The sequence below is a fragment of the Neophocaena asiaeorientalis genome, unplaced genomic scaffold, assembly GCF_003031525.2.
Source record: "Neophocaena asiaeorientalis asiaeorientalis breed wild unplaced genomic scaffold, Neophocaena_asiaeorientalis_V1.1 scaffold65, whole genome shotgun sequence".
NCBI lineage: Eukaryota > Metazoa > Chordata > Mammalia > Artiodactyla > Phocoenidae > Neophocaena > Neophocaena asiaeorientalis.
In genome coordinates, this window is record NW_020173215.1 from 15718841 (window position 1) to 15746272 (window position 27432).

A 27432-nucleotide genomic window follows, 5' to 3' on the forward strand; every position below is an offset into this window, starting at 1 on the left:
AGTGAGAGGGCTGCGTACCACCAAAAAAAAAAAAAAAAAGTTAAGCAAGAATTTAATTCGTAACTGATCACTAGCTTTTAAGGAGTTGAATTTCATGAACTTTACATTTAATATCTGGTTTACCCAATACTATAAATTGTTAAGTACAATACTATACTATTTGTATATTAGTATTGGAACTCCACATTAGTGTTGGCCGTCAGTATAGCTAGTTATTTCTCCTTTTAGTAATAATTTATAATTAACCTACTAAAAGGTAAATATTGCTTGAACACTAAAACCCAGCTTAGAATTAAGCCAGTAAAATTGCTCAATGATTTACCATTTGACCAGTTTTAACATGCCATTTTTATAGCAAGATGTCAGGATGTGTAGGGAGAAATCTTCCTTAATTATTTGGGAAAGGATCTCAGCATAAAAGTGACATAGGAATGTAGAAAGATAAAAATTAATTGTTCATCCAAATATTTTGTGACATTTTCATGGCAAAAATGTTACAGGAGTTGGGACATAAAAACTGTGTCAGATTTTTTTTCTTCAGTCCTGAGTTTATGCCTCTCCTGATGTTATGGTTGGTTACTTTCTATACTTCCTCCTTCTAAAGTCCTTTGGATCTTTCTGTTAATTTGTTATTAAATTATATTTCCTGTTACCTAAGAACAACTTAGAACTTTCTAAGGTCACATATAGAAACCCTTGTACAGATTTCACTTGAATGTCTATCTGTCGTTGCTTCTTCAACTGGCAAGAAGATACCAGTGAGAATGTACGGGACAATTTATCATTGAAGCTGAGAGCAGTGATCCTCTGGCTTCTTTTGTTTACCTTCCTTTTTTAAAATAAATAAATAAACTTATTTATTTATTTATGGCTGCGTTGGGTCTTGGTTGCTGCGCACTGGCTTTCTCTAGTTGCGGTGAGCGGGGGCTACTCTTCCTTGCAGTGCGCGGGCTTCTCATTGTGGTGGCTTCTCTTGTTGTGGAGCACGGGCGCTAGGCACATGAGCTTCAGTAGTTGTGGCTCGCGGGCTCAATAGTTGTTGTGGCTCGCGGGCTCAATAGTTGTTGTGGCTTGCAGGCTTCAGAGCGCAGGCTCAGTAGTTGTGGCGCTTGGGCTTAGTTGCTCCGCGGCACGTGGGATCTTACTGGACCAGTGCTCGAACCTGTGTCCCCTGTGTTGGCAGGTGGATTCTTAACCACTGCGCCACCAGGGAAGCCCCTGTTTACCTTCCTGTTCACTCTTCCTGCCTTCCACCTGTTCTTCAAATTATGCAAATAATGCACAATTAACTCTTTTTTTTTTTCCTAAGATGTTGGGGTAGGAGTTTATTAAATTTTTTATTTATTTATTTTTGCTGTGTTGGGTCTTCGTTTCTTTGCCAGGGCTTTCTCTAGCTGCGGCAAGCGGGGGCCACTCTTCATCGCGGTGTGCGGGCCTCTCATTATCGCGGCCTCTCCCGTTGCGGAGCACAGGCTCCAGACGCGCAGGCTCAGCAGTTGTGGCTCACGGGCCCAGTTGCTCCGCGGCATGTGGGATCCTCCCGGACCAGGGCTCGAACCCGTGTCCCCTGCATTAGCAGGCAGACTCTCAACCACTGCACCACCAGGGAAGCCCCCACAAAGAACTCTTAACATACAAAGTTGAAACAACTTGGAAGAATAACTAGCAAACGTGAAAATCCCCTTTCCCTTTTCTCGTACCCGCAGGCTGTCTTCTTTCAGAGGGCCGCCCCTATGAAACGTTCGGTTTCCTTTGTGCACAGCTACCATTTTCAGAGCTTGATGTGCGCACGTGCCCTACGCACACCTTTCAGGCTAGTTCTTGTGGTGGTTTTGTTCGTTTTATTTTTATAGCCCATAAATGGGATGATATGCTTCATAGTGTTTTGAAATTTACACTTTTCCCCTTCATTTTATAGTGTTGTTCCATGTCTGGGCACAGCTAATATCATCATCAGTCATTTTAATGGCTCTGTGGGAATCCATGTGGGCCCCCCCTCCAGCCCCTTACGGTGTTACAGTAAATGTCCTGTAGGCCATCATTATGCACATATTTTATTATGGATTGTTAGGAGTGGAAATTGCTAGGTCAAAGAGTATGAGAAATGTATAAAATTGCCTTCCATAAAACGTTTTTATTGCCACCAACAGTGGACTGATATTTTATTTTATTGCTAACACTGAAAATTGTCCATCCTTTACATTTTTGTTACTTTGGGAAGAACATCTAATTTATAATTCCTAGATTTTTAAGAGTGGAACACCTGCCTACGTTTTCATGTGGGCTTTAGGTTTCTTATGTGAATTGCCTGTTCATATCTTTTGCCCATTTTATTTTGAAACTTCTTGGTTGTAGGAGTTCTGTACATACTCAGGACTGTAATCCTTATTTATGTGTTGCAAATATTTTCTTCCTGTCACTTAGGCCTTACGTTTATTTACAGTGGGTGTCTTTCTTTATGTAAAAGCTTTAATTTTTCTGAAATCAAAGTTGTTTAGTCTTTTATGGTTTCTGGGTCTTGCTTAGAAAGGCTTTTCTCCTTCAAAATGTAAAATATATTTATAAATATCTTCTATGTTTTCTTATATTATTAGCTTTGTTATTTTTACATTTGGCTGTTTAATCATCTGGAGATAATTTTTATATGTGATGTGAGGTGGAAGGCAGCTTTTTTTATCCCCACGTAAAAGACTGCTGACTCCTAAATAGTGCTTATTGAATAGGTTGTCCATATTCCCCACTCTTTTAAAATGCCACTTTTATCCTGAAGTAAGCTCTGAAAAAATACTTTGGTGGGTTGTGGGCATGGTGTCTTGTTCTCACATATATTAAAACTTAGTGTGAAGACACAGTAAAACTATGTTGTATTGACATCAGTACATGGGTTTCTCTTCTTATCCATTTTTCTCTTCTTAATCTAACACTATGTCTTTCGATTTTTCTTGGTTTTACATGTTAATTTTTGCTTATGTGAGAACTGTAGAGTTAATTGATCTTCCAGAAAGTTTCTTTTGGAGTTTTAATTTGAATTGCATTTAACATATAGATTACTGTTTGGGGATCAGGAGATCTTAAACAACATCGAGTCTTCGCATACTAGAATGCATGTATCTCCTATTTATATTTTAGTGTAATTGTGTTATAACTTCAGCAAATTTACCCTTAGCATTATCCTTACATGTCCCCCTTTCCCATTACAGTATTCCAAATGAATATTGTTATAGTTTTTGTATGTTGGTATCCTTATTGAACGTTGATATTAGGTTTAGTAGATTTTTCAGTTGATTTAAAAAACTTTTCTACGTAGGCCGTTATATTAATCTGTAATCAGTTTAAGTATTCATACCTCTTTTTTTCCCCCGTGGCTTATTGCATTGGTTAGTGTTGCTGAAATAGTGCTGATTAATAGGAACAATAGTTTGCTTGCTGCCATTTTTTTCCTTAGACACAGTGCTTCTAATGGTTCACCAAAAAGCTTGACATTTATAGCAAAGATCTGGTAGGTACCCTTTATTTGCTTGAGAAGTTATCTTTTGCTTCTCATGTTTTTACCCTTTCAGTAAACTTAAGAGTCTTCATATGGCCAGATTTCTTTTATTTTGCATTCTTATGTGTATGTTAGTTTGGCTGGGTAGAGTAGTCTAGATTCAGATGGTATTTTCTGTGTATACACATATACATGCATATGTGCACATATACGCAAACACAAATTTTTTTAAAAAAGATAATGCAATATTCTAGCATAGTAGAATTTTCCTTTGGCTCCTCCTAAGCTAAAATTTTGAGTCTCTATTAAGTTCACTCAAGTACTAGCTAATTTATGTAAACTTGAGATAGTGCCTATCCAGATAATTAGCACTAAATTAAGTGAAACAGGATTTGGACTCTTAATGTCTATATTAATTTCCTATGTGGATTCCTTTCTCTATCGTGGTGTGGCAATTATTGTGAACTGACGAGTCCTCTTAAGGCAGTGAGAGGTACTACAGAGTAGGGTCACGAACTAGCCTGTGGGCCAAATCCATACTGCAGTTTGTTTTGGTACATGAAGTTTTATTGGGACCTAGCCAAGCCCATTCATTTACACACTATCTGTTGCTCTTTTTGTGCTATGACAGCTGAGTTTAGTTGCAACAGAGACCTGTGGCTTGCAAAGCGAAAAATATCTAGTATCTCGCCTGTTGAAGAAAAAGTTTGCTGACCCCTGGTGTAGCATAGTGGAAAGAGAGAGTTTAGACTGGAGGCAAGGTGAAGTGGATTTACATCCTTGCTCTGTCTTTTACTATCACTCTGAGTCATTATTTTTCTTCTGAAAGCTCAGTTTTCTGATACATAAAATAATATTATGAGGTTGTCGAGATTGTTAAATAAAATAATGTGTGTATTGTGTCTAGTCTTGCAGTAAGGATGCAAGTGGTAGCAGTTATTTCACAAATCATTAAAAGGCCAGAATTTATGTGGCCACTCACGCAGTCTTGTGTTTCTAGGATGTAATTTTTAGTTCTTGTTTGAAATTTTCTTTTCTAGTAGTAAGGAATTCTTTACCAGGAAAAAGAGAAACAGGTATAAATTTGTTTTTATCTATTGCTGCATAATAAATTACCCCCAAATTTACCATCTTGAACCAACCATTTCCATAGGTCAGGAATTCAGAAGCACCTAGGTGGTTCGGGCTTAGGGTCTCTTAGGAAGTTGTAGTTAAGATATTGGCTAGAGCTGTAGTCATCTGAAGGCTTGGCTGGGGCTGGAGTATCCATTTCCCAGATGGCTTACTCGCATGGCTCTTGGCAGGAGGCCTTAATTCCTTAGTCTCTCCAGAGGGTGTCTTGAGTTCCTCAAGACATGGTAGCTGGCCACGCTAGAGAGCAAGGAGGAAGCCATAACACCTTTAATGTTCTCTTCTCTTGACATAACACCCTGCCACTTCCTTTACATTTTAATTTGTCGAGTGGGTCACCAGGTACAACCTATACTTGAGTGGGAAGGAGAAATCAAAGAATTTGTGGACATAATTTTAACTGCCATGTTCTGCATTCTGGACACAAATTATTTACATTCTTAATGCAAAATATACTTGCCCCTCTCAAGGCCTCCATAAGTCTCATCCCATTACAGCATTAGCTCAAAGTCCAGATTGTTGTCTTGTGAATGAGGTGCAGATGTTGATGAGGTTTTTTGAATATGCTTCTTTAGTGTAGCTCTTCAAGTAGAGTTCTTGATATGAAATCCTGTGAATTAGAGTTCTTGATAAGAAATCCCGTGAACCAGTATAAAGTGGTGAGAGAGAGGCTAGGCGCACACTGTAGACACAAAGGGGTGGTGAGGGGGGGAACGGGAGGCACATTGGAGTTACTGGTTCGTGTCAGTTCTCATGTCCAGTTGGGTCCAGGTTAGCAGTTCTTTGATGAGGACTCGAGACCTAGGAATAATTCTTTATGGATCTTGGCTCTGCCTTCTGGGTTCCTGGTTCTACCTTCTGAATCCTTCTTTTTTCTTGAAAGTTAGCGTTTGTCTGCAGCTAAGTAGTTTCTTAATCCGCTTCCAAAATTAGGGGGTGGGGTGTCTGAAGACCTCTTTTCATTTTATGCTATGTTCCTTTCAGTCCAAGTTTCCGTGTTTCTACCGTTACAATTCTCTTTTAAACTTCGTGGATCTTGTGTGAATCTCATTGAAATCCACATGCACAAGTGTCTTTGTCTACTTTGAGATCTTGCTGAGAGGACAAAACTTCTAAGTTTCTTAGAAGGTCTGCTGTGTGATTGAGAGGATCTGTGGATCACACCCTTAAAATTTTCAAGAGAACCTTTGTTTGACTAGTAACTGAGGCACCATTTTTCTGAATTCTGAGTCTTAACAAAAGATTTTAAAGCCAAATTCTCTGCTCTCCCTTTTGACATGTTTTCCTGGCAGTGCCCTGTGTTTGATCTTTGCTCAGCAGTCATTTCTGGAGAGGTTTAGCATTTTCAAAAACCTCAAGTCCCTGCTCCTTCCTTTAGTTTCTTTCTCTTGCATTTTTGCTAGAAGCAGCAAGAAGAATCAGGTACCATCTTCAAACCTCTTCTCTCCCCCACCCCCCCATGTTTTGGGGCCTAGAAATCCACCTAACGGGATCATCCGGTTCACTTGATGCATTTTATAGGTGTTGCTAAGCTGTCTGCCTCTATGTGATTATAAGTGTTCCTCACTTCACTTTAGCCCTCACTTGCAGCCGCTTCAAAATCTAGATACCTATTAGTAGTCTAAGGCTCTTGCGCTTACATTAATTCTCTTTTCCAAGTCTTCTCACCTTCGGCCACCCTCTGGTCCCAGAGCCACTCCCCACATTTTAGGGTTTTATTGCAGCAGCATCGCACTTCCAGGGGCCAAAATACGTTGGTTGTCTATCGCTACGTAACAAATTGCTTAGCAGGTTTAAACAACAAACATTTATTTCCCAGAGGTACTGGGGGGCAGGAATTCAAAAGTCACTTAGCTGTATGATTGGAAAGACTTAATGGTCTCTCAGGAGGTTGAAGTCGAGATGTCAGCCAAGGCACCTGAAGGACTGGAGAATCTGCTTCCAAGATGGCATGGCCAGAGGACTGTTCTTGGCCACACGGGTCTTTACGTAAGGTGGTTTGGGTTTCTTCACAACATGACAGCTGGCTTCCTCTGAGTGATCCAAGGGAAAGCAAGGAGGAATCCACAGTGCTTTTATGTCCTAATCTTGGATGTCATACACTTTCATTTCTAGTACATTCTATTAGTGAGAAGTGAGTCACTAAGTATAGCCCACATTTAAGGGAAAGGGAAATAGACTCCACTTTTTGAAGGGAAGAATTTGTGGGCATATTTAAAAATCACCACAGTGGTGGTATATTTTAGAATGAATTTTTTCATTTCTCATTATTAACAAGTATTTTCCAAATAAATACTGATTGTACACGTAGCTTTCAGATTTATTGCTTTAAGTCTAAACAGTACAGGTTTTCCACTTTATTATGGCATGTTTATCAGTGATTTCCAGTCTTTTTTGAAACATTCTATAGTTGTACCTCAAGGGATATTGTTAATTTTTAATGTCAAAATTTAAATTTACTGTGTAGTTATTCATTATTCCTTCAACAAATATTTGAGTGTTTTCTCTGTGTTTTGGTATGCTGCTAGGCCCTGTCAATACAAAGATTATGAGTAAAACAAGGTCTCTTTCACCAAGGAACTGACGGTCTAAAAGAGAAATAGATGTATAAACAAAGTATGATGACACAAAGATTATGAGTAAAACAAGGTCTCTTCCACCAAGGAACTGACGGTCTAAAAGAGAAATAGATGTATAAACAAAGTATGATGACAAGCAGGATATGTGGGGCACAGTGGCAGTACTGTTTGACAGGATTAGAGAAGGCATAACTAAGAAGGCATGGGACAGTGCCATAGAGTTATGAACCAGCTTGTCACGTTCCTAGAATTGCGAGTGGTTTACTGTTGCTAGAGGAGCTCATGTGCTTTTGAGTTTTGCTATGGTTGCCACAATAGGGTGGGTCTCACAAGTTTTTTGAGGAGGTTAGTGTTCTTTAGCAAATGTGGCGCTATTAAAAGGTACACATAGGCATATGAATATGTGTAACAGGAAAGATTTTTAGTGGGAGTTTATATGGGAATATTACGTAGTATTTGATCATTTCTAATCTGATTAACACGTTGATAATTTTATTAACACTTGCTGCTTACAGCAAACATGTCTGACAAAGAGCTAAAGAAGCTACGTAATAAGCAAAGAAGAGCTCAAAAGAAAGCCCAGATAGAGGAAGAGAAAAAAAATGCAGAAAAAGAAAAGCAGCAGAGAAATCAGAAAAAGAAGAAGGACGATGATGATGAGGAAATTGGAGGTCCAAAAGAAGAACTTATTCCCGAGAAGCTGGCCAAGGTACTTAAAATTGTGTTTGGCACAATTGAGTGAAATTTCATGACCACCTATTGTCATTTTATGTGGTCTTATTCAGCCAATTTGATTATAGATGTTAGAGTAAAAAAATCACTTTAATTTTTAGCTTGCTTTCCCTTCCTTCCTTCCTTCCTTCCTTCCTTCCTTCCTTCTTTTCTTCCTTCTTTCCTTCCTTCCTTTCTTCCTTCCTTCCTTCCTTCCTTCCTTCCTTTCTTTTCTTCCCTCTCTCTTTTTTTCTGATTGTATCTCACATTTAGAACTTGAAATAATGATTCTGATCCAGAGTAATCTAGTATATGGTATATTGGAAAGTTTTGGCTTTTGAGTCATTCTGATCTGGGACCACATATTAGCTCTTACACTTCATTGTGTATCTTGGACATTTTGTCTAACCTCTCTGATGGTTTTCTCAAATATAAAATGGGGCTCGGAAAAATCCCTACTAGGCAGAAATGTTAGGACTAGAGAAAATATATGTGTAAAGAATGTAGTGTCTGTTGTAAGTGGTAACATTGAACTTTTTATATCTAGCCTAAATTGAGCTTTTTAAAAAGTGAATTCTGTATGTCTCTCTCTCACTCATGTTGTCAGTTTACACTATTTCTTTATTATATTTACTATTTGTACCTAATATCTTAAAAGTCCTCAAATATTTTCCCCAAGCCAAAATCTTACCTGCCATTTTTAAACTATTAAGCTGAAACCAAAGCATTCGTTATCCTGTGAATCATTTTCGTCAGTAACATACATACGCACTTTTCTTCTGGCCCTTGACAGCCTCCCACTCCACGTGCAGATAATTGCATGACTTACTACGTTAAAGCAATAACGTAAGCGTATTGCCCTAGAGTTCACTTTAGCCTTACTAGTAACTAAGGAAAATTGTAATACCTGATGAAGAGTTGGAAAATATTTTTAGATTATATCAGAGCAGATGGACAGTAATATCTCCTGGCAATATTACTGTTTAAGAACCATAGATAAATGTAGCTTGGATTTCACAAAGCTGTATGTACAAATAATTGTGTGCTTTCTAAGAACAAAGATACTGCCTTTTTATTGTTGGGAGCTTACTGGAAGAATATACAGGGACGTGAAGAGCACCGAAAATTGACCTTTTAGGCCCCATGGAAAACTAGAGTTACTCGGGGATAATACCAACTTTAGGGGCTTTTCATCTTTACGCCTCAGCATTTTTTCTTGCTACCACTTTTACCACCATCACTGACTGCCTGCCACTGTCATTCTTTCCACTTGCTTTCTCTGTGTCCCACAACTTAATGACTTTTTTTCTTGTAGCTCTTTATGTCTCGCATTATAGTTCTTAAAGAGGGGATCTGTTTGGATTTAGTCAGTGTCTAATGAGGAGTACCCCACAGAGCAGAATTCTTGTACCAGGTCTCCTTATACACTATTCCATTTTCTTTGTGTTTCACCTATAACGGCTGCTTTGGGGCCAGATGTCAAGTTGTAGTCTAAACATTTGTAGCTAGAGGGTTGTAGTCTCACAACAAAATAATGCCTACATAAAGTGCTTCTGACTACTTTATTTGAAAGGAGCCTAGTGGAAGGCACCCACCTTCATGGACTGCTCTTCAGTATATGCTGTTCTTACCTGTTAGGCACATAACACCTTTCTCTTCCAAGGATAACTGCCTCCAAGATGCCCCCGTCTGATAGCACCCACAGTCACCCATATTGCAGTGCAGTGGCAAGGCCAGATTACACCAAGCCCTCATAATCAGGAGGGACGCTGTAGGCTATTTAAAAAACTGCCTGCCAATTCTGGGTCTATAATCTGTAGTTGCCTTTTTGGGGGAGGGGGTTTATATTTCATCATTCTTCCAGGTAGTAAATGATAAATTCAGTTCACCAGTTCAGGATAATTTAAATAAAATAAAAGCATTAAAGTTAATGCATTAAAGTTAAATTGCAGTTATTCCAGTGAAGAAGGAGAGAAGGAAAATAGGAAGAGGTTTAGTTAGTGAGTTTAATATTGAATTAACTGAGTATACATCTGAAAGCTCGGTGGAATCTGTATTGCTTGTTTAGCCAGGGTATCGTGAGCAGTAGGTGGTAGCTGGTACTCATGAGTTTTCTCCTGTACCATCCATCCTATGCTCCTCCGTGCCTTTGGCCGGCATTCATCTCAACTGGATTTTTTTTCCTTCTATGCACACACATGTTCCTTATAAGGGTAATAAGTCTTTAGCACTCTGTCTGTATAGTGTTTATTTTTAAACTTCAGTTTTAAGCTAGCATACAGTGTTAGACTTTGTGTCGCTGTGCTGCGAGTATAGGGAGATACACTCCTATACAACATATTTTAACACTCGGATTAGAGTTCAGGCCAGTTTATAAATTTTTAAATGCACGTTAAAAAAATGCCCTTGCAAATGTCTTAAATGGCCATCAACACAGTGCAGTCCCTTTCTGTATCTATTTAACTTAGGTAAATTCAAATCTTGACGGGATGTAACTTTTTTTCGAGACAGAGACAGAAAAGAGTATGCATGATGCTGGTAGTTCCATCCGCTACTTCTCTCAGTGGACATAGGGCCCCACCTGAGTTTGCGGTGGGGGAGGTATGACTGCCGTCTCAGTTCTTGTGCTTCTCAGAGTGTGACTATCTTGCTACAGTGATTGCGATTTTGGTACTTAAATGTGTGGTTTTCATACATATAATGCAAACTAGTGATATTATATATTCATATCTGTATCTATGTGTCTGTCTCAACAATTTCAGGGATTTTCAAGGGTAGTTTTGACTTTCCCCCCCCTTTTTTTTTTTTTTTTTTTTGGGGATCTCAACCACTGCGCCACCAGGGAAGCCCTGACTTTTTTTTTTTTTAACCTTAAAGCACTGATTGTAGAGCATCATCCCTATTTATATGCTTTTGTTTATACCACCCTCTACTGCACTGTATATATGTAAATGTAGAAATGCAGTTAGCTTTATTCTGGTTATACACCTATATTTATTGTTTAGGTTTAGCTTGACAAAATCTTCCCTGTGCGAGGCACACAGGAGCATGCAGGGGCAAGAGACCCACATCTCCTTTGGGGGCATATGTTTTCATTTATGAGAACTGCAGACAGAATTCATTCCTCTCTTTTTCCTTTCCAAATCAGACACTTGGTTTCAGTCAGTGTGATGCTTGTCAAATGCTTGATTCCACTTCCCAATATCCTTTTTTGTTTCTATTTTATAATAATAACAGCTGTATCTCCCTGGAGTAAATTATCGTGGTCAGTACAGTGACCCTCATTTCCATCTGTACCTCTTGAGGAATGAAAAGCTTGATGTGCCTGGGTGGCAGTTTCAGTTTCCAGCTCTCTACCTTTCCCTGGTAACTATTTCTCCCCCGTATACCACAGATTCTAACTCAGTAGAGCATAGAGTCATGGGAATAGGAAGCCGAATATTTACAAATGTGAGAAAGGCATACTTATGAGGGCCCTTGTTTTCTCCTCTGTCTCTTGATATCTACAACTATTAGAGTGATGCTGTCATATATTGATTTCTGGCATATATCCTTAAGAATAACGGCTAGTGCTTTACATACTAGTACAAGGTAAATCCTGTAGACACCGTTTATGGCTTGACTTGGTTTTGTTTTGTTTTGTTTTGTTTTGAATGCTCTTAAATAATTTCCTTGGCCAGAAAATGTGTTGGTGAAATCACAATTTACTGTACTGGCAGAAGCATGTTGGACAGATATGGCATATCCGAATTCCATTGAGGGTAAATTGTTATTGCCTCTGTGATGAGAGAAGGTGAATATAGGACCCAGATGTTCAGTGCCCTTCTGATAAACACAGTGTTGTTACCTACCTCCACCCCAGTCTACAGAGAATAGTCTTATCTCCGTACTCACTCTAGGAGTAGAGTAGCACAGTTATCTAGGAAGCATTATACTTGCCCGGTAATATCACAGATATATAATTAGTACATTTATATAATTAATGAAGGGTGGTAGAGACAGAGTTCTAGAAATATAAATCTTTTCCAATGACATCTCACCAATAGTATGGCATTTGAATAAATGTAGATTTCTGTAGAATTTGTAGTGGAACAAAGCAACACAGAGTGGATACTGTACTATTTTTTGATAGCTTGATTACTCAGCATTCACTCATTCTTCAATGTTCTCTACAGTTTTTAAGCCCTTTTCATCCTATTTCACTTCCCTTCTCTGTCTTTTTTTTTTCCCTTGGCTATCTTACCTGTTTCTCATACTGTCTTTCTTTTCCTGGTTTTGGTTCTATTTAATCTTCTTCTTTACTTGTTGGATAGTTTCTATCCAGAGATAATGTATAATCTCAACAGTTAAAAACCAGTGAGGAGTTCAAAATCCTTTTCCTTTAGATTATGGGTGGGTGAAATATGACAGTGTGTTTCTGGGTGACTGGTAAGTGATTTTTAGCAAAAAAGTGTTTTTGATAGAAAGAGTAAATTCACATCCCCCCAGAATCTTGCTTCCATTTGTATAATATCTTTTATTTTTGTTAGGTTGAAACTCCATTGGAAGAAGCTATTAAATTTTTAACTCCGTTGAAGAACTTGGTGAAGAACAAGATAGAAACTCATCTTTTTGCCTTTGAGATTTACTTTAGGAAAGGTAGGCAATTAGGGTACAGTGGCCCTGATAAGATCAATCACGGAATTTCTTAGCTACAGTCACCCAGTTCTGATAGCCTCACCACTGTAGGGTATTTTGGCAAATGCCGGTGCGGCTTCCTCACAGAAATGCCTCCTGTTTACAACTTGCTGTGGGAAAGTACGATGATGTGATTTTCTCTTCTAGGACATTAGCATCAAAAATAGATGTACGATATATAACCAGAATTAAGGTGAAATATAGGCATTATCATGTTCATATGTGGATAAAATTTAGTAAATACATAATACACATAGATCTTAGAATAGTGTCTGATACACAGTAAGCATTAAATAAATGTCAGCTATTAGCCCTTGTTATAAATAGAAGATGTGATGTTTGAGGTGTATCTTGAAGAATGTACCATACTTCTAAAAGAAAAGATGCACAGAAGGGAAGAGTATCCATGAAGAAAACACAAGTGTGTGTAAGTAATGTTGAGGTTATCTATATTGCCTGAGCCACATAAAGGATAAATGGAGGATCTTGGTTACCAGATTTAGAATTCTTATAGGCTATACGTAGTAGATACTAAGAAGATTTTACAGTATTGAATTGATGTAATCCAAGTGGTTCATTGAAAAAAAGTTTATCACTGAGATGATACATATTGAAGGAAAGAGAAACTGGTTAGTAACATCTGATAAAAAGTTACTGCTCTAAACAGTGTAACTGTCCTGCTAAACAAGATAGAATAAAATGGTACCTCTATAGAGTACCCATGCTGGGACTTCCCTGGTGGTCTAGTGGGTAAGGCTCCGTGCTCCCAGTGCAGGGGGCCTGGGTTCCATCCCTGGTCAGGGAACTAGAGCCCACATGCATGCCACAACTAAGAAGTCCGCATGCTGCAATGAAGGTCCGGTGTGCTGTAACTAAGACCCAGTGCAGCCAAAATAAATAAAATAAATTTAAAAAATCATGTTTATCAAATGCCAGGAAAAGGTTGCTATATAACGTTGTTTCAAAATAAGATTCAGAACTACCTATAGTTTGATTTTAATCTTTATTAAGATATTAATATGAGTATGTAAAATAGAAAAGTAGCCGGGAAGAAAATAGATCAAAAGATAAGAGATTGTCTCTTGATGGAATTTGAGTGATTAAAATATTTTTTTATATTTTCCACAATGATTTTGTTATAATCTGGAAAATTAGTTTAATAAATAGTCAAGTAATTTTAAAACTTTTAACAGTTAACACAACTTTTTTTTTTTTTTTTGCGGTACGCGGGCCTCTCACTGTTGTGGCCTTTCCCGTTGCGGAGCACAGGCTCCGGACGCCCAGGCTCAGCGGCCACGGCTCACGGGCCTAGCCGCTCCGCGGCATGTGGGATCTTCCCGGACCGGGGCACGAACCCGTGTCTCCTGCATCGGCAGGCGGACTCTCAACCACTGCGCCACCAGGGAAGCCCAACACAACTGTCTTTTAAACAAATATTCTTGCATGGAACCCCAAAGTATAAAATACAAAAGCTGTTCTGCTTTAATTGGTGAAAGGCAATGTAAATTCCATTCAGTTGGCTTCTTTGCTGTGTACTAACCTCTGAATCACTCTCCAGCGTTGCAACAGTGTGAAATGGGCAATGACAAAGGACATAGCAGTATTTTTAGCTTTCTGAGTGTAGGGGGTAAGGGAAAAGGAATTGTCAGAATTCAGGGGTTTGAATTTTGATATTTGGAGAATGATACCAAACTAGGAAAGTCTTAACAAAGAGGTGTTTATGGATGAGACGTGGAAGTGTGGTGAGTATCGGGTGCAATTTTCCATTCATCAGGTGGAAGCACTACTGAAGCTTGGAGAACGTGGGGGATGGGGTCGGAGGAGATAGCATTGAGAAAGATTAGAAAATGACTAAGGACATAACCTTGTTGAATACTATACCTTTTGAGGGGGAAGAGAAGCCAGGGATTGACAGGAGAAGAACAGTCAGGTAGAAGGGAAACGGTTTCATGTGTCACAAAACACAAGAAAGGCGTAAACAATATTAGTTTCAAGCGTAAACAATGAAGTTTTCTAAGTAATGGGAAAAATTAGTTTATTTGACTACAAAAAAGAGGTTAAGGAATGAAATGGCTTCAAAATTTTCTTGTTTATATGGCATTAGTTCAAGTAATGTTGGATGCTATCTAAATTTTTTATACTTAATAAAACCTTTTTTTCTTAAAGAATGTTGCATGGAAAATATTAGCTAATGTTGCTAATCTGAGGAAATCATTCGCTGTAGTCATATGTTTCCGTTCAGATGTGATTGACTCTAAATGAGTTTTTCTATTTGTAAGAAATTAGTCCTCCAAAGGAGGACATCTCTTTTTATCAAATGATCAAAATATATCTTTTTCTTTTTATAGAAAAGTTTCTTTTGATGCTGCAATCAGTAAAGAGGGCATTTGCTATTGATTCTAGTCATCCCTGGCTTCATGAATGCATGATCCGACTCTTTAGTACTGGTATGTTTTGTTTTCCATTACTTAAGTATTTGACTACAGTAGTTGGTAGTGACTGTGTAAGTGATTTGTACAAGTTTATCACAAACTCAATCATTTTAAGACTGCTGTGTATTAAATTAGCTGAGGGGGGGAAAAAGTGCTCTTTTCTTTGTGGTAAAGGTCTTTATTTTCAGGCTAGAAATGTTACCTGATTTTGACATAGAATCATTCAGTCCAAATATTTGAGAATCACCTTTATTTCTGTTTCTAAAAAGTTAATAAGTTGAATTTTTGAATATTTTCATTATGTAAAACTTCTTAGTAAATTGTTCTAAAATTAAAGTAGCTCTTTGAAATCGATCAGTTATCTCGTTTATCTCTGTCTTTAGCACAGTTATTTGAGTCATAAAATCTTTGTCACTAAATACAGGTTAAAAAGAACTTTAAAACAGTTGTTGCACTTTTCAAATGTTTAGACAGTAAGATCCGTACATTATAGTTTTAATGCAAAGTAAAGCTACAGAATTTTAGAGGACGAAAGGTGGAATTTTATGCTAATTATCTCTCCTTTTATAGTTGAGAAACCTGGGACCCTAAAAGACTAAATTACTTATTCAAGATAACATCAATAATTAGTAATGAAGCAGGGATGAGAGCCCAAGTCTTCATATTGTTCTTTCTACTACAAGAGCTTTAAGTTTAGAATAAAGTACTCCTGTAGTCAAGTAGTGTTGTTTTTGTTTTTCTTTTTAAGTGACTGGATAAGGAGAAATTGAATCTTTAATATAACAGTCTGCAGAATTTGGAAATACTATTAAATTAGCTATCTCATTACTGAATACTTAGCCCCATGTGAACCCATAAATCATATGAAAATAATGAGATTAAACCAAGCATCCCAGTCATTCTTTTTTTTTTTTTTTTTTTTTTTTATCTTTTGAAAAATGCTAAATTGTCCCAATTAAGAACATTGTTTTGACTTCTAAGAAAAAGTAAAGCCTTATTTAAATCATATTTATGCTTGTCAAAAAAATGATTCCTGTTACAGAAACTGAATCATAGAAAAATTTTCCTCAATTTTTAAAAATTCTGAAGTAATAAATAATGTAACCGCATTATAGAAAATAGAAGAAATAATTGCTGTATTTAGAGAAAATAAGGGAGTTTCTTTTTAGAAGATTTTTTTTTTTTTTTTTTTTTTTTTTTTTTTTTTTTGCGTTACGTGGGCCTCTCACTGTTGTGGCTTCTCCCGTTGCGGAGCACAGGCTCCGGACGCGCAGGCTCAGCGGCCATGGCTCACGGGCCCAGCTGCTCCGCGGCATGTGGGATCCTCCCGGACCGGGGCACGATCCCGTGTCCCCTGCATCAGCAGGTGGACTCTCAACCACTGCGCCACCAGGGAAGCCCGGAGTTTCTTTTTAGTCTCTTTTTTTTGTATTAAAAATAACTTAAGGCTAGAAACAAGTCTTAATTCATTCTCAGTTAAAATGGAGTGCATTTAAACTATTTTCAATATATACATACTTTGTTTTTATATAGTCACTTCTTTCCTGAAAGGTAATAAAATAATACATATAAATTTTATGGAGTTAGAGACTTTCCTTTGAACTACAAATAAAAAGTGGCATATTTGATGTATTTGCTTGTAATGAGTGTGTGGATTGATGAACATAATGACCATTTTCTTGCAACAGTTGTTTCAGAAAATTAAAATGCTTATGGACTTCAGAGGAACGAAGGCAGAATGGTCCTGGCATTCAGAGTTAGAATGACTGAGCGGAGTTGATGTTAGCTGTGCCCATTGCTCCAGGCGTTCAGCCGACATCACTGTCAGGAAGAGATTTACAAAGTCATCCTTATTTTCACTAGGTTTAGGCATCTTCGTTACTATAACCCACCGGGTTCCTTTAACTAATATATTTGGTTCTTGAGAAAAAGATTTGATTTTGAAGTAACTTTTCAGGAACACATTTGTCATGTGAAGTTATATTGTAGTAACTTCTTTACAAAGAAATCCTCACAAGTAACACCTTTCCAGAGAGTGTGGAGGTAAAAACAGTGCCTCCACACTTGTTTTATCAGTTGTAGAGACTTCTCTAAGTGAATGTTCATTTTAGCATGGTTACGGGCACCTTCCAAATCTCCAGAATGTTGTTGTACTACCAACGTAAATAATAACTGCTACACGGAGTCACTTACTATATAAGGTATTCCCTCCCCCGTTTTTAATTAGGGGGATGATATTACCACTTTGAAGTTTTTCACTTTTTTTTTTTAAGTTGTAGAATTTAAAGCAATTTTAATTATATTTCTGGTCAGTTCTAAGTAAAAGATAGGAGCTTAGGTATTCAGTTGTTTTAATATTGCCTTATATGTTTAAATTCCCTTAAATGCTTTTAAAATTAGTATTATTTGATCACTTTGATCTACTGTGAATCTTAAATCATTTTCCTCTCTCATTTGTACAAACTCATTTCTTCCTTTTCCCTGCAGATTCTTTTTCTTCCATACTTATGTATTCCCCCCACCCAAAAAAAAACCCACCTTGCTTAATTAATGCTCTCATTTATTTATTTTGTCATTTTGGGTAGTAAATCACTTGTGCTATGACCTAGTAGTGAGCAGTCATTATCTCACACAAAATATGAACATACTCGACGCAATTAGCAAAAAATGCTGGCTAGCCTGGGAACCCAGGGAAACTCCTTTTGCTAAGAATCAGCCCCTTCCTCAGTGTGACTTTTAACTATTGGTGATTACTAGGTTTATTTAATCTGCTAATAAGCTAATAGCATGAACCAAACATGATTTTAATTTTAGGATATCTGAGGACTCAAATCATAAGCCTCTTAGAAAAGGTTTTATTCCCCTACCCGCAGTTATTACTTTTTCTTGATTCATTCACAGGACTTATTATTGTATCATGGAAGATAATTAGGTAGTCTGAGATTTTTTACCTTTCTTGAGACCTCAGTATTTTTTGGTTAGTTTTTATCAATTTCGAAGGACTTTTAGATTGACTCCCTGCCCTTCATTAGTCTTCAGCCATAAAAGCTTATCTAATAAATCTTCGGAATTTGAGACTACCCCTTTTCTTAAAGGTACAGGTGGAACTTCCTTATATAGAATTCCATAGGACATTCTAAATTTTACTACAGGGATTTCTCTGGTGGTCCAGTGGTTAAGATGCTGAGCTCCCAGTGCAGGGGACCCGGGTTCGGTCCCTGGTCAGGGAACTAGATCCTGCATGCTGCGACTAAAAGATCCCACACGCGGCAACAAAAAGATTCCGCATGCCGCAACTAAGACCCAGCGCAGCCAGCTAGCTAAATAAATAAATAAATAAATAAATTCATTCCTCACCTCATTGGTGTATAATGTTAAAAAATTTTTTTTTGCTACAGTAGAATTGATTGGTTGGTTGGTTGATTGATTGTAATTAATATCTTTCTGGAAATTAGAGTTCCAATCTACATGATTTAGGGGAGAAAATTGAGTTGGCCAGAAACAATTTGTGAACTAGTAAGGAAATGTTTTTGGAAACATTCCTTTTGTCTGTTAAACAAAGAATTGCTTTATTAATACAAACTATTAATACCCCCCAAAAAGGAAACAGCTATTAGTCGATGTTGGGAGTTATTAAATATTTCTTCTTTGATACATCCCAAGAGATACATATTTATGTATTTTTTTAAATTGTATGAGTTGTTTTTTGGTTTTTTAAAGCAGTTTTGATTTTTCTGGGGAGATGTTTAATCTGAAGAAAACAAGTTAATGAAAGTAACGAAAAACATGAAAAGTGTAGTTTCCAACTATAATGTAAACTATACAATTACTTTCCTATCTGCATATGAAGTATCCTGAAAGCATTTCAAGCAAACCAATAAGGCCCATGGAAATAACATATTTTATAGATGACCCCCGTTTGTTGACATAATGTTCATTGTAATTGGCTATAACCTATTTTAACAACTTTTCTGCTGGTTCTCTCTGTACTCCTGTGCCAGTTCCTCTCCGAAAGACGGATGTTGATAAATTGCCAAATCCGAGTTGCAAATACAGCCATAATGGAGGTTAAGCTAAATTATTTAATTAGTAGCTCATTTACTTGAACTACGCAGTTCTGTACGATGATAGAAGAAATGCTGTTCAACCAACAAAGGGCATATATCAATCAATTATTCAGTTACTAATTATGTATAGAATATTTCACTTGGATTTTGCTATTCAGGAGTTCAGTGTTCTTTAAACTTAGGGTAATGATCCATTAGTGAGACCATGAAAGAAGTTTAGTGGGTCATTTTCAGCATTTGTAAACCTAAAATAGAAATAGAGTGGAAGATCCAAGCATGTGTTGCACAAATTAAGGGTCAGTGTTCTGTGAAACTTTCATTTCCCATAATAAGGTATGTACGTAGGATACATGTTCATCAGAGTACAGATACTTAGTTGTAGTCACAGTTTGAAAGCCACCAACAGTAGTTCCTAATCGTAAGGGAAAATCTATTTATCTTTCCTTCAATCCATGACAAAAATAGTACCTTGGAATGGAATACCTATTACATCATTAGCTATTTTGTTCGTAGCTTTTCCTTACTGTGATCCTTCTGGGTTAGATATCACCTCAGTTTCACAGATCAAGAAAGAGGTTCAGAGAGGTTATGATTTGTCCAAGCCTAGATTCATACCCAGGTCTGTCTGGCTCAAAGCTCCAGACTGTCTCTCTATACCAAAATAATAATGAAACAAAACTAAACTAGGATTCAACCCAGGGAGGTTGGGGGCCAGTTTTTCCACCTCTGAATGCCGAAGCCTGAGAATATGATGAATACGGTGTATTCATTACGGGAAAATACTTTGGTGGTCCTTCGGAATTTATTATACAGTGATAGCTCAATTCACGTAATCACTGAAAATAAACGTCAATGACCGCTTCTTTTAATTGGTAAATTTGTAATGGCTTACTTGGGTATGGAAGAAGATGGAGAGGGTGAGGAAAATTCTGTTGTCTTCTGCACTGCATATTTGCTGTGACACCACTTGCCAGGTAGGTGCCATCAAGCCCCTATTTTATAAACTCCCTTTAAAGTTGAGGGGGGCAGCTGCTAGGGGCTTAGAAGGCTGTGGTACTTCGTCTTTCAGCATCTATATTGTTTTCAATACAGAATTCTTTTCTGGAAACGAATCATCTGTCAATGAAATGTCTTTGGTAGCCCTTAGAAAATCATTAGACTATTCTGCTGATACACATTCTTTAAATTTATATAGATTTAGCTCTTTAAATGTTGACTTATGAGTAGGTTTATCTAGTCTTTGTATATAATTGTTTTGTTTCATTGGCCTCATCAGGTAGATAATTTTTTAATTCCTACAAACTTTATCAGTATCTGCTAATAGAGTTTGTTTTAAATTTGTTCAGCAGTGTGTGAAAGTAAAGATTTACCTGATACAGTTAGAACAGTATTAAAACAAGAAATGAATCGTCTTTTTGGAGCAACGAATCCAAAGAATTTTAACGAAACCTTTCTGAAAAGGAATTCTGATTCATTGCCACACAGATTATCAGGTAATCGCTTTATTTTGTCCTTATCTTAGACTCTAAAACAACTTCAGTTTTTATTACGATGGATCAATGACAAGGTTACACATTTTTTGCTGGGAAGGGCAAATGCGTACATGTCACATTTTATTCCCATGAAAACAGGCAGCTTAAATATGCCTCATAAATTTTTAAATTTCTTAGATAAAATTTTTACTATGAATCAAGGCCAGTAGTTTCTCCTGGTTCTGCATCAGCATTACAAAGAAGCAAGTATAAGCTGAATTTAGCTATCTGTTCCATCCAGTGAGGGAGGATCTTTCTGTTTATTTTCTTTCTGTCATCAACATGCTCTTAAAATTCACTTGGATACAACCCATCGCCTTTCATTTCTGATGCTTTATAAGATATCAGACTTGACAGTGCTACACTCCTGAAACCATCTCACGGGCAAGGGTCGTTTGGCAAGGGTCTGTGCTAATGAGCCAAAGTCTGGACTTGATGGGACTGATGGGTAGTGCTTTAGTGGTGTGCTTTTAAATACCTGGCTAAGAAGCCCAGCAGCTTTGTATATGCCTTTGTGGAATTCTGAATTCAGTTTTTTTGGCTCGTGCCATCAAGGTTGGGTATCTCCCACACCCCTACCCCTCAAACACGCACACGCACACACACACACACACTCTGAAGTATTCTCCTCAACCCCAAATTATGCTCATTTTAGAAAGAAGAAAACTATCCATGGTCCCACCACACAAAGACAACTATTATTGGATTATTTATATTTCTTCATAGTCTCTCTTACCTTAATCATTCTCCTAGTTTGGGCACTTAGACTGTTTCTGGTCTACTGTCTCAGGAATTTTTTTTTAATAACAATATTTCAAATGGTTATTCCCATTTTTCTAATAAAGTGCCACACTCTGTGTGCACATGTACCTTGCTTCTTTTTTTTTTTTTTTTTTGGCCACACTGCTCGGCACGTGGGATCTTAGTTCCCCAACCAGGGATTGAACCCGCGCCCCCTGCAGTGGAAGCGCAGAATCTTAACTACAGGACCTCTACCTTGCATTTTATAGTTGAATGGATAGAAGATAAAATGCTGGTTTTATCTTGAAATAAAACAAGTTTCCTTTTTCCTTCTCATTTAGCTGCCAAAATGGTATATTATTTAGATCCATCTAGTCAGAAGCGAGCTATAGAATTGGCAACAACACTTGATGAATCCCTCACTAACAGAAACCTCCAGGTAAAGACTTTTTCATAATCTCTCTGTAAGAGTACCGGACTGCTTTTTGTTTCTCCTTTCACCACGAGAATAATTTTCACCAAATAGTTTTTTGTTATTTATGCATACCGTTCTCCAAACTATTATGAATCCATCTCAGAAACTGAGCTTCTTTTAAGTTTATTTAAGATTGTATATGTGTGCGCACACATACAGCAGGCTACTTGGCATACAGTAATTAGTTTCACATCTAGTTGAATAATAAGAATAATCATTTTGAATAATATTTTTAAGGAATTTGTTTTGGTAAAGTTTTACACACTAATTTCGTTAATTAATTTTGGATCTCAGTTCGTATCTATACATTTCTGAGCAAGCAGTGGTTTTAGTGACGATTCTGATGTATTTGAGATGTATTTACCAGGAATTAAATTAAAATGCTCATTTTACAGCTTGCAGTATACATGTAATTGAGTAGAGTAAAAGATAATATGGGTGTGTTGCAAAATACAGATTCTACTTTGGGCTGAAAACAAAGAACAGCTACTTTGTGATAATTGGCCAGATAAAAAAGCACTTGCTGAAAGACAGTTTAATATATTCCTTTAATAGCAAATGAAGTAAATATGTTTAAGAAAGAAAGTTTTCACTTCTCGCGTGCTAATTCACGTGTCATTTAGATTAGAGCCTTTCTAGGCTGTCAGCGTTTGTGGGGTACTATATATATCCAGAAACCGTAGTATTCTCCAAGTGAAAAGGTAAAGGAAGAAAACATGAGAAATGCAAGTCAACATGAATCATTTAAAAATATAAGCAGACCTACGTAAGGGTTTGGTTGAAAGAATTATCAGTTTTCATGAACAAATTTTTCTTGCATACATAACGCTTTGTGTTTCTGAGACTCTCTTCCCTGCTTCGTCATTGGACATACCTTACGGGTTCTCTTTAATTTGAATACAGGGTTGAAAAGCAATGTTTGATTTTGCCAACTGGCTCTAAGCCTCTGAAAAGTTTAAAGTAATTGATAATGGCATGTGAATGTCAACATTTATACACAGAGCCGGGTAGGCTGAGGCAGGGTTGCCAGCGGTTACTTGCTGAGAGTGAGTGTCCTTAGATGTAGCACCCCACTCACCTTGCTTGTCCCACCTTAGTCCTGGCCCTGTTTAAACAGCCATCCTTTTGTATAAACCCTGCAGTTCTGAAGAAACTAATTCTCATGGAAGGCAGAGCCGGAGTAAATGCTTTTGTGTATCTTAAATATGTACGTTCGCCTCTTATTTTGGAAATCTTTTGAGAATGAAGTGTCTCATAAGTTCACAGTAAAATCTCTCTCTTTTTTTTTTTTTGACAAGTTATAACATGACCTTTTCTCTTTCTTTAGACATGTATGGAGGTATTAGAAGCCTTGTGTGCTGGTAGCCTAGGAGACTGTAAAGAAGCTGCTGAAGTTTACAGAGCAAATTGTCATAAGCTTTTCCCTTACGCTTTGGCTTTCATGCCTCCTGGATATGAAGAGGATATGAAGATCACAGTTAACGGAGATAGTTCTGCAGAAACTGAAGAACTGGCCAATGAAATTTGAACATCATTAAACAAGCAAATGGAATGACTTTGGACCATATCTAGTGTATAATATTTTTGTCACGCACCTGCTGCATTGCTCTAACTTACACACAATGAGAAGAGTAAATGTTCTTGCCTTCAAATAGTGTTTTACGTTTTTTATCCTGCTGAAAAGTATATATAAAATATCTAACATATTACAGGATATAGGTTCAGTTTCTTAAAAAATTAAAAGCTGCTAAAATTGAGGGGTTAAAAAAAGATACCTTATCCTATTCCTACCTACCCACCCATGTTTTTAAACTAATTTATATAAAATCTGGAGGCTGTTACAGCTAACAAAGCAGGTGTGTGGCAGAAATATTACTTTAAATCTGTCCTGTGAGATTTTACTATATCTCAGACAGCAGAAATGCTGTTGTAGCACTGGATTCTTTCACTGAGCACAAAGAGGTGTTGGGGCTTTAGCATCTGACTGATTTTGTTACAAGGTTGATTCTGACCATAGGAAGTATGCAGTGTGAATCGCCATTTACAGAGAAGCCTGCAACAGGTGCTTGATGTTGTAGAAGCTGGGACATAGAGTTACCAAGCAGAATTATAAGAAACCTAGAGGGTGTTCAATACACTTGTTGTGTTTCCAAAATTCACTGTACATGATCAGTTTGGTGTTCTTGTACCACAGTTTTTAACTGGAGGAACCAGTTGGAACAATCTCAATTCTAACTAAAACTTGAAGAACTAAAATAACAATGCAAACCTTTCAGCATTGTTTTGGCCAAACTTGTTAAAACTGTAATGCAAGAACCAAATGCACTGTGATGTGGCACCAACTAATTAGCAAGCATGAACTTTTTCACCCAAGAGTGAAAAAAGAAAATCTACCATGGCTCGGAGTTAAAGAGCAGAACTCCTGACTACCATTCTATGACCGATCAAGAGACTAACAGTTAAAAACCTCAGCAGGCCTTGTTCACGATATGCAGAAAAAAAAGTGCTGCAGTTTAGATACCTCTGGAATTTTTCCACAGTGTCACAGGTTTGTAATACTTGAAGCCCTACATTTCTAAGAATATATTTCTTGCTCAGTTGTTTCAGGCAAGCCCAAGACTTTGTAATTTTTAAAGGGCCCAAGATTTTTTTTTTTTCAATAACAGACCAGCTTCTTTTTCCTGCAGTTACAGATGTAATTTCCTTTTTGTTGTCAAACATAAGGTACCAAATATGATGCAATAAATTGTTTTGAAAAACAGTTGTGTGAATATTTCAACTAATATGTGTTGGGCTTCTGTGAAAATACACAGGTGGAAACAGAGGTGCAAGCCTGAGGCAGTGTAATGTGCTGTAAGGCTAGTGCAGAGGGGAGCTTTTTAGATCGGGCTTAGTGTTGGTGTCAGAAAATTACATAATGCAAGTGTAGTGGTGTTCCTGCATTAAGACTTCATTGAGGGCCAGGATGGCAGCAGGTACTATGAATGTGATGAGTAATTTGAAAGGAAAACTGAGAACTGCTATTTTGATTGAGAAAATGAGCCTTAAAATGTTAAACCCTACACACTGAGAACTACGGCCAGAGGCTTAAGACACTCGTTGCATCTGCAGGATCTCAGCAAATAAGGAGATTAAGTAAAATGAATCGATTGTATATATAACTGACCTTTTGTGGTACTTTTTAGTTTATAGAAAGTATATTCTAAAGGGAATTTTCAGGAGACCTGATCCTTTTACTGATTGAACAGGTGTGCTAAACTCAACGTTTCATAGTACATGACCTGCATTCCACATCCCGGTCTAACGATTTAGTGATGTAAAGACAAGTACAGACTGAACTCCAGTGCTTTGTTATGTTTTATTAACTGGCCCTGTCTCAGGAACATCTTAACAGATGGCAAAACAAAACAAAACCTTTTCCAGCTTCTCCTGTGAGTGGCAACTGAAGTTCTTGGTGGTGGTGGAGGGAGAACACTGGTGTTGCCTCTACCACCAGCGAGGTCTTGGGAGGAGGCACCAGCCATGTGATAGGGGATGTACGTGTGACTTATGTTTAAACGCTACTGTATATGGAAATGAAATTCATATATTTGTCCTGACAATGTTCAAATGATGTAGATTGTCTTAGAATGAATATTCATAAGTACTAAGAACTCTTGATGCAGATGCCACCCACGAGGAGCTAAATTCCTAACCTGTATATTGTATTCCAACCCAATTTTACTGGAACTATTAAATAAATATTTTATTTTCTTTCAGGTTTACTTGATAGTGGATACATTGTCTGGTGTCAGAGGACATTGACAAGGGTTCATTTTATGTCCAGGCATCACCCCTAAAACATTGTACTGTACTATCTTGCTCTGGGTAGTATCAACTGGATCATCTCACATTTGCCTCATTCACTCTATTCCAAATGATACTGTGGGGAAAACAGGGTTAGAAAAAAAAAAAGTGGGAAGAAAATGCAGTGATGTTGTAATCTAAACAAAGTGCCTTATGTCTATTGCTAAGAACTGGTGTTATCAACCCTTTTGAGAAGAAAGGGTCCCTTGACCTGTATTAACATAGGAGAAGTAAAGTTCTTTTTGTTTTTCTTTATATTTACTACTCTTGTCATTTCTCATTTAAAAACTAAAATCTGACTAGGTTAGTTTTTCTCAGCTTTAATTAGATAGTTGAGTCATAACATTTTCAACATTCTTCTGTATCTATTATGCACAAGAATAAAGTGATCTAATAGCATGACTAAAAGTAGTCCCGACATTAGTGAATAGCTTTTCCGTGGGTTTCATCAAGCCCTTGTTTTTCACAGTGTTGTTGGTACTCCGTGGTATATTGCTGTTAGGGGTGTGGAACGAAAGCTGTGATTGTAAGAAGAGGCCAGAAAAGTGTGTGATCTGGATTCAGGTAGGTTGTGATAAATTCAGGGAAGTCTGTCTTCTACACCATTTCTAGGAATATTTCAGTTGCCACGTGTAGCATCTGTTTGGAAAAAGTTTAAAAGTGAAGTGTTGGATTTTCTTACCAGATACGTCTATACTTGTCTTAGTAACTACCAGCCTTAAATTTTGACGTTACTCTTAACTAAGAGGATTCAAAGGAAGACGGATCCTTCAGATGGAAGGTGGTCTTCCTCTTCTAGCTCGTGCTCCACCTCTTGCGGTTACAGGCAAGGTTTCCTGGTACCATTCTGCTGTCACCTGAACTTTGCTGGGTCCACTGCCAAACCTACATTAAAAACAGTCCCATGAAGTGGCTCTGCTGCCCCGTGGGGGGGCTGAAACCTTAAGTTTTGTTCCAATTTTGATGGTTGGAAACCTCACAACTTGTAGCAGTAAAGCATTTTTGGAAAAGGTTATTACTCTCTGTCGAGCTGCGCTTGCGGCTTTCGGTGTGCATCCTGCGAGGCGGATGTTGGTAGCGTGCAGGACGCTCTGCAGAAGAGTGCTGTCACTCCGATAACCAGAGGATTACCTGTTGCGTACTCTAGGTTACCCACGCGTCCTGTTTGGCGCTGCTGCCTCCATCAGGACACGCCCCTCTTAGGGTGACGTAAAAATGGGCAGAAGGGAAGGGAGGCTGTGTGTTGTAGGAGGGAGGGTCTAAGGGTTCCAGCCTCTTGGTTTATCCAGTTGGCCTCTGAAGCGATGCCATCCTGGGATTATAGCCAGAAGAAAGAAAAATTGGTACTATTTAAATTAGAATTCACTGAACTGTCAACTCTAGATAAACTTGGAATTTTAATCCTCAGTGCTCCTTGTAGGGTTCTGTGCGCCAAAAGCAGAATACAGATTTTGTTTCAAGCCTTCTTGTAGCAAAAGTAAAGTTGACACTTGGCAATCTAACAAGACTGTAATTTAGTTCTTACATTTTTTATATGCATTTTTTGGTGTCTATTTTGAGGGTCTGTATTATTTCATACAAGTGGTACAGTTTTTCCTAACTGAAAAAAAAGTTGATGGTGATGAAAACATGATGGGAAATTTCCTATCTGTGATATAAAGATTTCTGCTGTCGCTAAATCTTCAACTGGGCCTCAATAAGTATAAATTTTTAGAAACAACATAGGAGGGAAGAGATTTTTGGAATATATTCTG

The 27432-nt window shown here is 37.6% G+C and overlaps 1 protein-coding gene across 2 annotated transcripts in view; it reads left to right on the plus strand.

The window, feature by feature from the left end:
- Positions 1-25931, plus strand: part of NAA15 (N-alpha-acetyltransferase 15, NatA auxiliary subunit) — a 72279-nt gene extending 46348 nt beyond the window's left edge. Inside the window, exons 15-20 of one of the 2 annotated variants that reach the window (XM_024745154.1) lie at positions 7713-7906; positions 12438-12546; positions 14934-15032; positions 20431-20577; positions 21699-21796; positions 23160-25931. In XM_024745154.1, coding sequence (XP_024600922.1) covers positions 7713-7906; positions 12438-12546; positions 14934-15032; positions 20431-20577; positions 21699-21796; positions 23160-23360 — 848 coding nt within the window. In that variant the 3' untranslated portion in view covers positions 23361-25931. The remainder of the gene's footprint in view (positions 1-7712; positions 7907-12437; positions 12547-14933; positions 15033-20430; positions 20578-21698; positions 21797-23159) is intronic. The other variant, XM_024745155.1, reaches the window with a different exon arrangement.
- The last annotated feature ends 1501 nt before the right edge of the window (positions 25932-27432 follow it).